Source organism: Colletotrichum chrysophilum (assembly GCF_026319265.1).
Source record: "Colletotrichum chrysophilum strain AFK26 chromosome Unknown scaffold_95, whole genome shotgun sequence".
NCBI classification, from domain to species: Eukaryota; Fungi; Ascomycota; class Sordariomycetes; order Glomerellales; family Glomerellaceae; genus Colletotrichum; species Colletotrichum chrysophilum.
Window position 1 is genome coordinate 69,274 of NW_026517382.1, and position 14,658 is coordinate 83,931.

A 14,658-nucleotide genomic window follows, 5' to 3' on the forward strand; every position below is an offset into this window, starting at 1 on the left:
CTATTTTGTTGGATGGTTCATATTACTACGGGTCCTCACCTCTGTTTTTAATGTAAAAGTCACAGCCACGGCCACATATAGTTAGTAAGAATAACAGTCACTCCTTTGGACAATTTCTCTCCGATTCACGTAAACTCTATCCTACTGGAATCCAATCATGTCGCCCAATAGTAGGGCGCGATACTTTTCCGTTGCCTCTTGCAGCTTGATGAGTACCGCAGCGGCAAGCATCTTGACATCGTTCTCCTCCCCGCCATCCTCTCCGCGGGTATTGTTGAAGATGCCACTAACCCAGTCCTGGGTCTCGACAACCTCGCGCGGGTGCGCCTCGCAAAGTCGCCGCATGTCCGTTGCCTCGTTGACTTCCAACATAGCAGCCAGCGCAATCAGTAGCGCGTGTGTACCCGGGACGTCCCCTGAAACATGAGCTCGCACACCGAGCAGCAGATCCCACAGTTCGGCCGTCATCTGAGGGAGCGCGAGTGTCGCTGGACCCGCCGAGTGGATGAGCACGGCGAGCGTCTTGAGGTAGAGCGAGAGCAGATGGGACTGGATGAAGACGCCTGAGCGAGCGGAGTGGGAGCGCAGGGCATGCTGGAAGCGTGCGGTCAGAGGGAAGAAGAAGGATGTGCTGAGCACCGAGGCGGTTGTGTTGGGAATGGACCGGAGGCCGATCTTCTTCTTGGACGTCTTATTTTGGAGGCGAGAGGTGAAGGTGGAGAGTTTCAGGGCGTCGGGGCCGGTTGTTGCATCTGCTGCGTTGGCTGCTATGGGAGCCATGAAGGCCGAAGTTAGGGAGTTGGCGATGGTGTCGAGAGCGTTGGAGGGAAGAGCCTTGAGGGTTGACGAGGGGAGCTTTTTGGATGTTGACTGGTCGAGGTAGAGTGCCTCCATCTTCTCCGGGAGGCGTTTGGAGGGAAAGGATGCCGCGGCGGCGTATTCTGAGGCATCAAAGCCGGCGAGCTCACGGGAGCTAAGGCCGAGCACGATGAGAACTGAGGCGCGCTGGGAGACGGAGTAGTCGCCATCAAAGAACGTCTTTGCAAACCACTGTCCCATCTTTTGCGGTTGAGCTACCACGACAGCCATCATACCTTGCAAGCGGAGGTCCCAGAAATTCTCAATCTCGAACTTGTCTTGCAGACCTACGAGCAGCGTGGCGAGTTCTTCGGCGTGGTCGGTCACTTCTGTTCCAAAGTTGGCTTTGCGCCGGATCAAGGTAGGAGCTGTTGTCAAGGCGAGCTTCTGCTTATCGTAGTTGTCTGTATCGCGGAGATAGGAGAGCAGGTCGCGGACGTAAACAGGAGCCTTGGGTTTGTCGCGGCGCACAAGAGTCGGGTCCTCGTCTGAGTCTTCTGGGTCAGAGTCAGGTTTGGCATAGCGAACAAGATCTTCGTCTTCGCTTTCCGAGTCTGACACTTCTTGGATGATAAACTTTGAGGGCGCGGCAGGTTGCTTCTTCGGCTTCGGAGCTGGCTTTGGTCGAGATGGTTTGGGTGCCGGTGGCTGTCTCTTCTCTTCTGCTGAGGGCTTGGTGATGAGGACGTCGATGGGGCCGACCTGATCTGTTACCTTGACTAGATCTTTGTAGAACTTGGCTTCGTTGGTCTCCATCTCCTCCATCTTGAAATCCAAATTTTTGTCGCTTCCATCAATCAGACTCGAGAGTGCCTCGCCTACCGCCAGCCCTAGAAATCTGGCTTTCTCTTGAGAGGCGCCAATTCTGTTGGAGACAGTATTAAGGTAGGCGGCAGACCGCATGATCATTTTGAGTTTCAGGGGCGAGAGCCTGTTGACGTATCCGGCACTGAGAAGCAGGACCTGGGCGTGGGCCTGCTGCTGCAGAATTGGAGAGTGCTTGATGTAGAGCTGGTCTCCAAATTGGTTGATGCTCTTTTCGAGAACTAGGTTGATGCACTCTTTATCTTGGGCCAAAGCAGCCAAAACCGCACGTCTGATCCCAATGCCTTCTCCGAGACCAGCGCCGGTAGAGCTTGTGAGCCATGAAACAAGATGAGTTTTCCGACTCTCCCCGTTTGCGATCAACCTGTCAACAACACCCGCAGCTGCAGAGATGATTTGGCTCGGCTCTGCGGTCTCTTCATCATCTAGCTTGTTAAGGAAGACTTCAGACAAGTGTTTCAGGACCGCGAAGATTGTTCGTTTCTGTTCCAGCTGGGAGAATTGACCGAACAGTTTGAAGAAAGCATTGCGATTCTCTTCTGGACCAAGGAGCATATCCGTGATGAGCTGCCTCATCAATGCATCTGGCACAGGGTTAGTTGACTCGTCCCTCCCAACAGCAGAAAGCTGATAGCAATTGGCCTACCTGAATACCCTAGGCGCAGTGACCTTGCAGATACTTCGGCACAGAGCTTGATATCATCGGAAGAGATATCACATTTTGCCCAGTATGCAATGCTTCTTCCAAGCCACTTGCTGTATTGCAGTCCGTCGGCAACCCAGAGACTGTTCCTCGAAGCTCTGTCCGGGTTGGCGAGGACGTCTGCCTCAGCTGCAACTGACACAAGCCGCCCCCCAGCTATGAGTGCGGTGAACTCGTGAGCCATCGGGCGGCGCTGGGCCACGGTTCCTAGACCTGCGCTGCTTGCGTCCCAAAGCGCAGCGAGGCAATCATCCCTTTCTAGCACTGCGGAGCAGACTTCTATGAGGACGTTCAAGTTGATTGCTAGGTTTGGCCTCTTCACATCTTTCGCACCAGCCTTTGACTCTTGGATCAAGGCTTTCAACCGGGTGATTGCTGCGTTGAGCCCGGTGATGTTTCTGAGGGATTTCAATAATAACTCCAGATTGGTTCCTTGACCAGCTCTCGAGGTAGAAGCCTCCTCTTTCAACAGAGGCCAGTAATTCGGGATTATTTCCGAAACTAGGCACTGGATTATCTGTGCGGCCTCCGGGTTTGGCTTTGAGATCTTGAAGCCCGACTTGGCGATACGCCCATGATCGAGAGACTGTAAGACAGATATGAGAGTGTCGTAGTCCGGTTGGCTCTTCAAGGTCTCCAAAGCAATCTCGACAGTGTCGATCTCGGTACTTTGAATGGCCGGCTTAGCCTTGGCAATCGTTTCTGACTCCTGGTGAGAAGGGTCGACAGGCCTGGCCTTGAGGTAGGTCGTGCTGACTGGGGTGAAGTCCATCGCCGTTGACTAGCCTTAGGTCGATTGCATGGTCCCAAGGGGAAAGTCGAGAAAAGGTTAATCTTGAGCTTGTTTTCTTGGTTCGTCCAGATCTTTTAGCAAACTTTGTTGGCTATCGGCATTTGTAATCTCCGATCTAGTTCTGCAAGCGCTTAATTTTTATAAGAAGTAGAAACACATCATTCTCGCTTCTGGTGGAAAATGCAGGCAGCACAGACGAAGGCAACGACGTTGCGAGAGCGTTCACAGCATTTCCACCCACCCCACCACCCTCGGCTTAGTGTAGCACTCCTAACCCCTGTAGCAACCCCACTAGAGCAATCGATAGACCTCCGATAACGCTTATCGTGCACGGCCGCAATCGTCCAGGCACTCTAGGCCGCCTATTTCATCATGTCGGCCCCTCCGTCTCCCGACAGCCAGCTTCAGCAGCTGGATCAAGACACCACACTCGAGCCCGTTCAGTCCCTCAACTCCAAGCTCGACCGGCTTCTCCTACCAGACATGGCTACCGAAGCCCCTATTGCGGTAGCCAAAGGCTCAATGCCGGCCAGCACCGTGAACGAAGAGAAGAGATGGTAGACGCAAACCGAGCTTGTCATCGCGAATCGCCTGTTTCGTTTGCTGATGCCTGCATGATTCCAGGACATATCTCGACAACATTCGAAAGAACCCCGGCCCGTTCAGCGACCCAGATGTCGCCGGAACACCAGAGGCCTTCGAGCAGTTTGACAAGATGAAAGTATTGTAAGCAAAGGAAACGCACTCCGACATCATTGCCAGTCGCTAACATGGGGTCAACAGGGTTATGTACGTGTCTCGTCACTTGCCACGAAACCTCTGACACCTCCGACTAACGAGTTCCCAGTGGTGCCGGCGGTTTGGGTTGTGAAATACTGAAGAACTTGGCAATGTCCAAGTTCAAAGACATCCACGTCATTGATATGGGTGAGCGCAACCGACATCAATGGCAGCGCCCATGCTGACTGAAGCGTACCAGACACTATCGATATCTCGAACCTCAACCGACAATTCCTCTTCCGCCAGTCCGATGTGGGCAAGTCAAAATCCGAATGCGCAGCGCAGTTCGTCATGCGCCGTGTGAAGGGCGTCACAATCACCGCCCATAACTGCCGCATCCAGGACTTCGACGCCGACTTCTACAAGCAATTCCAGCTTGTCATCTGTGGCCTGGACAGTATTGAAGCACGAAGATGGATCAACGCCATGTTGGTATCAATAGCTGAAGCGGGCGAGGATGCCGACTGTCTGATTCCCTTGATCGATGGCGGTACAGAGGGTTTCAAGGGTCAGGCTCGCGTGGTCATCCCCTCAATGACCTCCTGTATCGAGTGTCAGTTGGATATGCATGCCCCTAGAGCCGCTGTTCCTCTCTGCACCATCGCCTCAATCCCTCGTCAGCCTGAGCACTGTATCGAGTGGGCGCATGTTATCGCATGGGATCAGGAGAAGCCGTTCCCCCAGCTCGACAAGGATGACCCTGCACACGTCTCGTGGTTGTACCAAAAGGCACTTGCGCGTGCAGAGGAGTTCAAGATCTCGGGCGTCACCTACGCCCTCACCCAAGGCGTGATCAAGAACATCATCCCGGCTATCGCCTCCACGAACGCCATCATTGCTGCGTCATGCTGCAACGAGGCCTTCAAGCTTGCAAGCTCTGCGGCACCGACGCTTGGCATGGAGGAGAACTACATGATGTACTCTGGTAACGACAGTGTCTACACTTACACCTTTAGACATGAAAAGAAGGACGACTGCCCCGTCTGCGGACAGCAATCACGCCCACTGGAGGTTGATCCCAACAGCACCCTCCAAGAGCTTGTGGACTCGTTCGCAACCCGGCCGGAGGCTCAGCTGAAGAAGCCGTCCCTTCGAGGCGAGGGCAAGACGCTATACATGCAATTCCCGCCTAGCTTGGAGGAAAAGACAAGGCCGAATCTTGAGAAGACCATCAAGGAGTTGGGACTGGAGGACGGGCAAAACGTGATTGTCACTGACCCGGCGTTCCCACTCGAGTTCAACTTCTACCTGCGGTTCAGGGGAACTGCATAATCACCAAACCCCCACAAAAGTATCGAGGGACAATAATGAAGGCATGATATGTCCAAGACGGACGAAGCGCGGCGCTATGTGCCATAAAACAGGAGTTGATTATTTCAGGTGAAATATCAAGAGAATAAAATAAACGCATTGCCATGAATTAACTTTTTTCTTTCCATTGCCAGCCAGCCGTTGCAAAACCAGAAACCACGGGATATCTATAGGTATGGTACATGTGCAGTGAAGCTTCATCTAACCATGTTGATGACCTGCTGCTCGAGACGAATACACCTCGTCTTGAACTGCTTAACTGACTCCAAAAACAATTGATCGCTGTCCCACTGCCCGGTGCTCTCGATGGAGAAGATGAAGTGGTCGCGCACCCGGCCCAGCTTCACCTTGCCGTCGAACTTGGTATGGCGCAAGCACTCGCGACTGACGGTATCCTTCATGGCGTCCTTGACCACAGCCTTCTTCTCGCCCTCGTGTCCCTCGTACCCGCTGCCGGCAACCGCAGCCTCCTTCTTGGTGACCTTCTCGATGCCGATGACGCCCTTGGGGAAGCACTTAGCAAATTTCTCGGCGTCCTGGCCCAGAATCGGTCGTGTGATGGTGATGGTAGGCATGAGACGGTATGACGCGGTGGCGACGGGGGAGAACTTTGCGTGGTCGGCGCCGATGCCCTTGTGCATGTGCATGTCGAGCTCGATGCACTGGCCCGGCCTCAGCTTGGCGATGAGGATGTCCGGGTTGACGGGACGGATGGCGTCCTCGCCGGAGAAGAACTCGACCTGGCGGCCTGAGGGGACAAACTCAATATCCTTGGCGTAGACGCTCGCATGGTTGAAGGCAACGTTCGGGTCCTTCTCGTTGGGGCTGGCGTCTGGGTTGCGGGTGCACTCGATGCGTAGGCGCAGCTGGACGGTGTTGTAGTCGAAAGAGCCCTTGCCGCCATCCTCAGGCTTGCGGTACCACTTAAGGAAGTTGTGGATGCCCTCGGGGTTGCCGGTGAAGGGAATCAGGCCCAGGCGGTGGGCGAGGACCTCATCCTGGATAACGGAGGTGTTGTTCTCGATGTAGACGTTCTCGATAGCGACGGTCGGGATCTCGGCGATGAGGGTGCGACGGAAGGCGTTCGCGATGGAGGCGTCGACGCCGATCAGGGAGAATGACGCGTCGTGCTGGCTGTTGTGGTGGAACTGGATGCGAAAGTTCTCTGCGAACTTTTCGAGGTCCCAGGAGTGGTCTTCGCCCGGGTAGGTTCCCGGGTAGTCGGTCGAGGTCACATCGGTGACGGTCTCCTTGTTGATACCGACTATCTGGAGAAGCAATGGGTTAGACGGGCCGACGACTGCGTAGAACGGCTTGTTGACTTACCCTCCGCCGGTCCAGCTCGGCTTGACTGGGTGTGATGGGCGCCATGGTGTGGTTTGTCACTATGGCTGGAACAGCAAAAAGTTGCGATCGATAAGAAGGGAAATTTTTTGGAGGACCCCTCTATCAGCACCGAGAGTATGCGGCTTACGTACACACCCAGTGACATAGACTCACCCCCTTCTGGAAGGAAAAGTGGTCCCATAATTGGGGCCGGGGTCAACGACGAATCTCCAAATGCAGATGCGACGTCCTTGCACTTTTACGTCCTTCTGTCACCAAAACATTGTTATGATGAAGGTGAGATGTCTGTTCTCGATCAAGCCTCGATTCTGTGACTTGATCGAGGCAGACCAAGGATGAGCATAAATCAACAGCACGCTCGACGATCCTCTGAGCGATGGATGACTGTAAATGTAGTCAACATTCAACGCAGACTGATCTCTTAGCAACACCATTGTATCTCTCCGGAGATTTGCTTCTGGGGGCAGGAGCATTTATTCCACCACTGAATCTAAGGCCCTTGCATCTGGCTTGGGTAGCTTTTTTGAGTCCAAGGGTGCGATCCGTCTGGTCAGGCGTGAAAGGAGCGATCTTGCGAAGGGAAAACAAGAATTCAAACGAGGTTGGCATGAATGTCCCAAATTCTTTCCGTAAACGTACAATTCTTGTCAGGGACATTTTACAAGCAATGGATATTGACTTCCTGTGAAATACCAACTGTTCTAGCTGAAAAGCTGACGCGTGGGTGTGCTTTTTGAGTAGTCTTGACTTGAACACTATCACCAGCAGACACGGCCAAGTGGTCGTGGGAGTGGTTGAGGGCGAGAGGCGACGTTTCCCAGTTAATGTCTCCTTGAACTTAGTGATCGACCACCATCAGTTGATTCTCTGCAGCGCCACTGCTGGTGAATTGGTTTTTATTTTATTTTTCTCGTTCTGTTGGCTGGACCCTGTGTTCTCATTTTCGCTGAATGCTCTCTGATTCTTCCCTCTTACATATTTTGGTATATTTGCAATTTAATCACAACACCCACTCCCAAACACCTCGTGGAAATCTCTCTGCTTCTGAGCGCTGCCCACCACCTTTTCAGCATCCTCTGCCGGGAAAATCTCAGCAACCCAAGTTTGATACGCCTTGCCTTCAGTGGACGCACTGTCCTCATTTGGTGTGAAGATATTTTGGTTGGGACGGATCTCAGTCCACTAACGAAAGTGAGGATGAAAACCGCTGCGATATGCCTCGCTCCTCAGGCAGGCTGTCCAGGACCATTGCTCACCTGACTTTTCAAGAATTTTCAGCAAGTGAATCTTCATGGACTCAATACTAGTGAGCCTCCCTTCTCTCCTTTCTTTCCCTTTCCCCTTGTTAACAAGATATTCTAGGTGAACAAAGTCCCTTCATATGCACCCAAGTCCAGGAACATGCGAGGAAAAAATAACTGTTGTTCACAGCCTTGCCTTGTTATTCTGCTGCTGTTAGTGCTAGTACGCATTTGAAATTGTTGTGTGTCCACACCAATACTGGACGAGAAACCTCAACAGACCCGCATCGTCGCAGCAACCAGCCTGGCAGATGGCCCTTGACTCTGGTAGTCGGGCACTGAGAGGCTGCGCGTCTTGCCCGATGGAGCTCTTTCATCCCGAGAGCAAGACTCAGGTATGTTTCGAGAAATCAAAACAAAATATTTTGTTTCTGCTCCTTCCCAAAATCATCTAATAACGAGCAGCCTTCCTCATCACCAGCTGCGGCTGATCAACCTGCTGCCAATACACCGAAGCTCGCATTCTCAACAACAATGCCAATGCCGTACCAGAAATTTGGTACCAGACGCTTCCGGTCTGCGGACTCCTCCGACGAGATCCAGAGAAAGAGCCTTTTTGGTCTCTTCGGTGGCGATAAGGAGAACCCAGGAGCTGGAACTACGCCGGTTGCTTCCTCGTCGCAAGGAACATCGAATTCGACCGACATCTCAATGGCACCCTCTGAGCGACTCGACATGATGATTGCTCCCATCGATGGTTTTCAAGCCGAAAATGGCGCCCATATTGATCAAAATGCGTCTCCAAATGGCGTCACCGATCAACTGGCTTCTGGCGACAAGAACACGCCTGAAATCGCTTCTCCGACGGCCAATAACTTCAGCCATATCACCAGCCTCACTGAGCACATCAACATTGCCAACGCCGATGCCAAGTCTGAGAATGGTGAAAGCTCTGAGCCTGACGATCACAGCTCGACCCAGATGAGCGAGAAAAAAGCTGGAAAGCTTCCAATCTACCGTCACAAGCGGACCGACACTGCAGTGAAGATCGTTGACAGAGAGTCGGCTGACGCTGTCCTGCTCCCATCCTCGACTTTCAGTCCCGTCAAGTCCATGCGTGACACCTTTTCGACACAGACTGAGGCAAATCCTACCCTTCTTCACTCGAGCCACCTTGGTGAGACTCTCGCCGCGAACAAGCCAGCCGAGAATACGGTGCTTCTGCCGTCCGTTTCTTACGCCGTCTCGCATCTTCCCCCTCGCGCTCTTCCCAAGATTCCCACAGAGAAGCAGAAGCCGGATGAGGTCCCTCCTCTCCCCTCTAGTTCATACGCCAGCCCCAGTTCCTCGCATGGCGTTCTCAAGACCTCTGGAGAGGATAAGAAGGCTACCGACAAGAAGGTCCACTTCAGTGAGGACGACGATGATGACGATGGATACAGTTCAGACAACTCTGACAAGACTGTGATTGCTGGCGAAAACGGATTGGTAGCGGCAGACAATTCGTCCCTGTCCCCTGACATTTGGAACGAGGAGTCGAAGCCCAAGATCTATCTGAAGAATGGCAAGCCGACATTGTTTCAGCCCACAGCTGAGCCCGACTACTACACCAATCCTCTCTGGTCTCGCCAGTACCCAGAGATTCTCTCCGACGACCCCAACGTCAACCCTTACGCCAAGGACTACGCGGACAGCCTCATATCTCAGGATGGCAGCGAGTCCTCCTTCACTGATGAGACCAGCGCGAATACTGCGTACAACACAGGCCCTCGTGTACATCTTCCGTACCCAGGTCGTGGCCACCAGGACATCCCCCCCGATCCTCCGGGATTCGTCTACCCGCCTCCTTACAAGAACAAAATCGTCATCATGGTGGGAGGCCGTCAGTTCGTCTCCAGCGCGAACGTCCTCGGACGAAGCCCCTGGTTCGCCCACCTTTTCTCCCTCCCCATCTCTCAGTGGTTTCGCGACGGCGCTTTCCACATTGACAACGACCCGGACCTCTTCAGCCACATAATCCGCTACCTCCGCACCGGACAATACCCCTTTTTCTGGTGCGAGCGCAACGGTTTCGACCACGCCATGTACGCCATGATCCTTCAGCAGGCGCGCTTCTATCTCCTCCCACAGCTGGAGGCCTGGATTATGAAGAAGAAGTACATGGACGTCGTGCATTCCGGGGTCAAGCACCGCAAGCTCACGATGCTTGAGTCCGAGGACTGGGTCCACACGGTGAAGCTCAAGCGTGGCGATGCTTTCGAGATTGTGGGCGTCACCTCTACGTCTGGTAAATCTGGTTTATGCCATGGATATTGTGGGGCTAGCCATTACGAGGAAGGTCTGGATCAGGACGAACAAATGGATGAGCAGATGGACGAGCAGATGGACGAGCAGAACGGCGAGCAGAACGGCGAGCAGAAGGCCAATCAGAAGAAGGGTGAGGAAGAGATTGAGCAGAAGGGCGAGGAGCAGGATATCGGCGACAAGTCGGAGGGCAAGGTCGAGGATCTCGTTCATGTCTTCCTCACTGCAACGCGTAAGAAGGTCGATTTGGAGGCGCTGACCTGTGAGTACGATTGGCAATTTCCCTGAATCCGGTACCAGAGCTGCGGGGCGATGAGTTTGTTGATGATTATGGTTCAATGGCAATGGGATGTTGAGCTCGGGGCGATGCTGGATGACCCCCCAAGAGCTGGCCAGGATGACCATTGTATATATAGTTTTGTTTGATAACAGAAAGGCGTAGGAAAGCTCTACACCTATAGGTAGTCAGGCCTCGAAATAGCCTCAGGATTCTCTTATAATGACTCTCTCTTGTCCGATATCCCTAGGAAGTAAAATCAAAGCAAGCTCTAAGAATTAGCCAATGCATTCAAGCTAGAATACGGGAAAGAGTGGTTGCTAAGAACGTCGTCACATGGCAGCCCAGAAAGGGATTGTCGCGACCTCCCGCCGAGTAGCTGAATATTAAGTAGAGTCGTTCCATGAAGCAGTATGACAGCTCAACCCTATCCAAATAGGAAGAGATGAAAGCTTTTTTATAGACCCTGCCTGTATTGGGTATCGAACGAGCGCGATCTCCAGATATCGGGAGGCAGGCGGTCTGCGGTCGACGCGAGAAATAGTAATATAGGCAGGTGCGGCATGGGGTTGGTCCCTTCCATGGTAAGCCGAATAAGGCACCGCTGCTGCTGCTGCGAGCCTATATTAGTACCGAAGACCTTTTAGCTCTGATTTAGACTTCATCTTCTTCCCCTTTCAGAATCGCCTACTCCATTCTTCGTCAACAGTTTCCTCTCCAAAAAGGTATGCAAATAAGCCATATCGGGAAATTCTCTACGAGAACAAACTTGGCTAGCTAACGAACTTTGGAGACGTAGATGGCATGCCCCTTTGAGGTCCTGAGTCAATGCTCAGTTACATCTAACCACAATTTGCATCAATGCACCTCCCATTTGCCATCGTTCCATGCCAGTGTTGCTCTGTGATGAGCGACAATCTAACCAAGAACTGGCAGATAGCTGCCCGAAGATTCGTCTGTGATTGGCCCGCATGCTGCGCAGGCGACTTGACTTCATTCATCATTCAAAGAGGCTCGGAATGAGGGAATGGGGGCTCACCTTCCAACACGCCAGAAGATGCAGCTGCTGGAAGCTGACAACGTCCCTTGCAGAACTAGGACGGATACAAGATTACCGCACTTATTTGCGTTTGCCTTACCTAAAACCCCTATTAGTGCGCGATTCCTCCATGCTACTTTAACCTATTTATACGTACTAACGCTAAAAAAATATTAATTAATATAAATTATTATATAAATTAATTATTAATAGCTTTAGAGGAGCTTTTTTTACTAGAATTTATGTATTATTTTTCTTTTTATTCTTATAGAGTTAACTCCTCTTTAGTATATATATTAAAGCGCTATAAAAGGTTAAAACTATTATTAAGTATATTAATTTAAAGCTTATAATATTATTATTATCTATTTAGCTAATATTATTAGTAAGTTAACATAACTTATATTATTATAAGATCTGAATATAAATTAAGTATCAGTATTATTAATTAATTTCTTTTTATTATATAATATTTATAAGATTATATTTCATCTTTTAGTAGTAAAACTATTTTAAATATATTAATACTAAAGATCTTATTACTAAGCTTATTTAATAATATAAAGTATATGTAATATAACTTTTTTATTATTTATCCTCTTTATTAATATTGTACTTAATTAAAAGTATATTAATATTATAGAGTAAATAATATTAAAGCTATTAAGTAATAAGTAATAAACTTAGTTAAAAGAGTTATTATTCATATACTACTTTAATAATAAGTTAATTATAAAGCTTATTAAGTATAATATCTTAATAATTTAAATCTATTATTAATAATAACTAAAAGTAATAGAGAGATTAATATCTTATTTAATATTTTAAATCCTTTTTATTCTTTATAAATACTTTAGATATTTATAGAGAAGTTATAATATAAACTTAATCTAAAGAATAAATAGAAAAGAAAATAAAATTAATAAATCTTATTTTTTAATGTATAATAGTATTAATAGTAGTTTTATTAGTAGTAGTATGAGTAATAATAACTAAATAGAAGTATAGTAGTTATAATAAAGATAAGTTAATAATATAAAGTTATAGAATAATAATAATAATATATTAACTTAGTTTATAATATAAAAACTAAAAAAAAAAATAGATTAAACTTATCAATACTACTTTTATTACTTTTATTACTATTTACTTTTAGTATAACTTTATTTTACAACTTATATTTATTTTTATTAAAACAATTATTATAGTATAAAGTCATATTATAATAATATTTTGTAAAAGTTTATTAATAATTATTTCTCTATTAGCTATAACTTCTATTTAAGCTATAATATATTATTTATAGATCTAAAAATAAATAGTTAAGTAAGTTTAATAAAATAAAAAGATAATTAATATAATAGTTATTAATAACTAATATTATTATAATTATTAAAGTACTTAACTTTTAATTTATACTTATAAAAAGCTTAAATTACTTAGTATATATCTTAAGTCTTTTTCTATTTTAACTTATTAGTTAATAATAAATTACTTTATTACTTCTATTAATATAATAGTTTATTAATATTATTAAGCTTAATAAAAATAAGCTTCATAAAGTTATTATTTTAATATAAAATTTATAAAGTTATATTAAGTTATAAAAATATTTTAATAAAGTTTTAAAGTAATATTATTCTAACTAAGAGGGTTATTTAAGTAGAACTTATATTAAATAGTATTAAAAATAATCATTAAAACTTATAAGAATAGCTCATATAGACTAATATATATTAATTAAGTAGTTTTAATATAATAAGAGTAATAATCTTAATTTATAATAACTTATTCTTCTTTTTATTGTTCTTAATAATATTATTAATTTATCCTTGATATTTAAATAGCTATAAGTTTTAGTTATTAAGCTTTTAGTAGTTAATATAAAATATCTCTTTAGAAAGTATAATTTAATAATTTAAGCTAAAGAGAAAGGTAATTTAAATAAAGTTAAATATAAAAAAGTAATTATAATATTATAATAGAAGTTTATATTATATTATAAATAATATATTTAGCTTAGTTATTCATATTCTCTTATTTAATTTTCCTAACCTTAATATTTAGCTATATCTTAATATTATTCTTAGAAATCTTAATCTCTATATAAACTTAAAAGTTCTATAAGAAGTAGTAATAATAATAATAATTATAATAGAAATAGTAATAAATATTTATTAAATAGGTTATTCTCTTTAATAATAAAATTAATTAGTAGCTTTATAGTAATCTTAATAATAGCTTTAATAATAGCCTTAATATTCTTAACTTTTAGTTATTATATCTCTTTAACTTTATTAATATTATTATTTATTATTTTTAATACTAATAAATTATAGTATTTATTTATAAAGTCTATTTATAGCTAAATCTATAAAATAATAACTTTAATTATAAGTTTATATATATATTACTATTAATAAAAAACCTTCTTTCTATATTTACTTTATTTTCAAAATTAAAATTATTATTACTCTTTTTAATTAAGTTTATTTTACTTCTCTTAAAGCTAATAAGGGATTTAGCTAATTTCTTTATAATTAGTTAGAAGCTCTTTATTATAGCTATTTTATTAAAAATAATATATTTTAGATTAGATTAAAGTTAATATAATATAAGCTTTCTCTTATAATCTTTTTCTTAGAGAGTTAATATAAATAGAAAGGATTTTCTTATTATTAACTTTATTAATAGAAACTCTAGTTTTAAAAAGATATTTTTATATCTATATACTACTATTAGTTTTAATAACTATATTAGTTATATAAGATTTAGATTATTATTATTTTATTTTAATATTATAAAATTATAACTACTTATATTATACTCTAAATAGTATTGAAAAGCTTAAACTATATTAAAAAATATTAATTAATATTAGTAGTATTATTATTAATAGTAAAAAGTAGCATAGAGGGGTAATAAATCGCGCACTAATAGGGGTTTCAGGTAAGGTAAACGCAAATGAGTGCGAATGACTCGGTGATAACACAAAACTGGCTGCACTGTTCCATTTTCCATTGCTAGCTTTCGAGCTCCGATATGAACCGGAGGGCCGGCAGTCTGGGGTGGCCACTCGACTCCATCAAACGACGTCGGTTCCGGGCGGTTACGCGGAGGCACTCTCGCACGGAAATCCCACAAGAGGAAACTCAGCGCCGACACTCCGTATCCGCATCC

General features: G+C 45.5%; 4 protein-coding genes across 4 annotated transcripts; 2 read left to right on the top strand and 2 right to left on the bottom strand.

Annotated features, from left to right (window-relative positions):
* Positions 1–141: 141 nt before the first annotated feature.
* COL26b_009661 (uncharacterized protein) lies at positions 142–3,158 on the bottom strand (the record flags this gene model as incomplete). Its single annotated transcript, XM_053182382.1, has 2 exons — positions 142–2,267; positions 2,330–3,158. 2 exons carry the CDS (start codon positions 3,156–3,158, stop codon positions 142–144), a joined length of 2,955 nt encoding a protein of 984 aa, XP_053033660.1.
* Positions 3,159–3,551: 393 nt separating this feature from the next.
* Positions 3,552–5,231, top strand: COL26b_009662 (uncharacterized protein; the record flags this gene model as incomplete). Its single annotated transcript, XM_053182383.1, has 5 exons — positions 3,552–3,736; positions 3,804–3,905; positions 3,963–3,968; positions 4,027–4,106; positions 4,159–5,231. 5 exons carry the CDS (start codon positions 3,552–3,554, stop codon positions 5,229–5,231), a joined length of 1,446 nt encoding a protein of 481 aa, XP_053033661.1.
* Positions 5,232–5,467: 236 nt separating this feature from the next.
* Positions 5,468–6,641, bottom strand: COL26b_009663 (uncharacterized protein; the record flags this gene model as incomplete). Its single annotated transcript, XM_053182384.1, has 2 exons — positions 5,468–6,538; positions 6,597–6,641. 2 exons carry the CDS (start codon positions 6,639–6,641, stop codon positions 5,468–5,470), a joined length of 1,116 nt encoding a protein of 371 aa, XP_053033662.1.
* A 1,751-nt stretch (positions 6,642–8,392) lies between these two features.
* Positions 8,393–10,450, top strand: COL26b_009664 (uncharacterized protein; the record flags this gene model as incomplete). Its single annotated transcript, XM_053182385.1, has 1 exon — positions 8,393–10,450. One exon carries the CDS (start codon positions 8,393–8,395, stop codon positions 10,448–10,450), a length of 2,058 nt encoding a protein of 685 aa, XP_053033663.1.
* Positions 10,451–14,658: the final 4,208 nt, after the last annotated feature.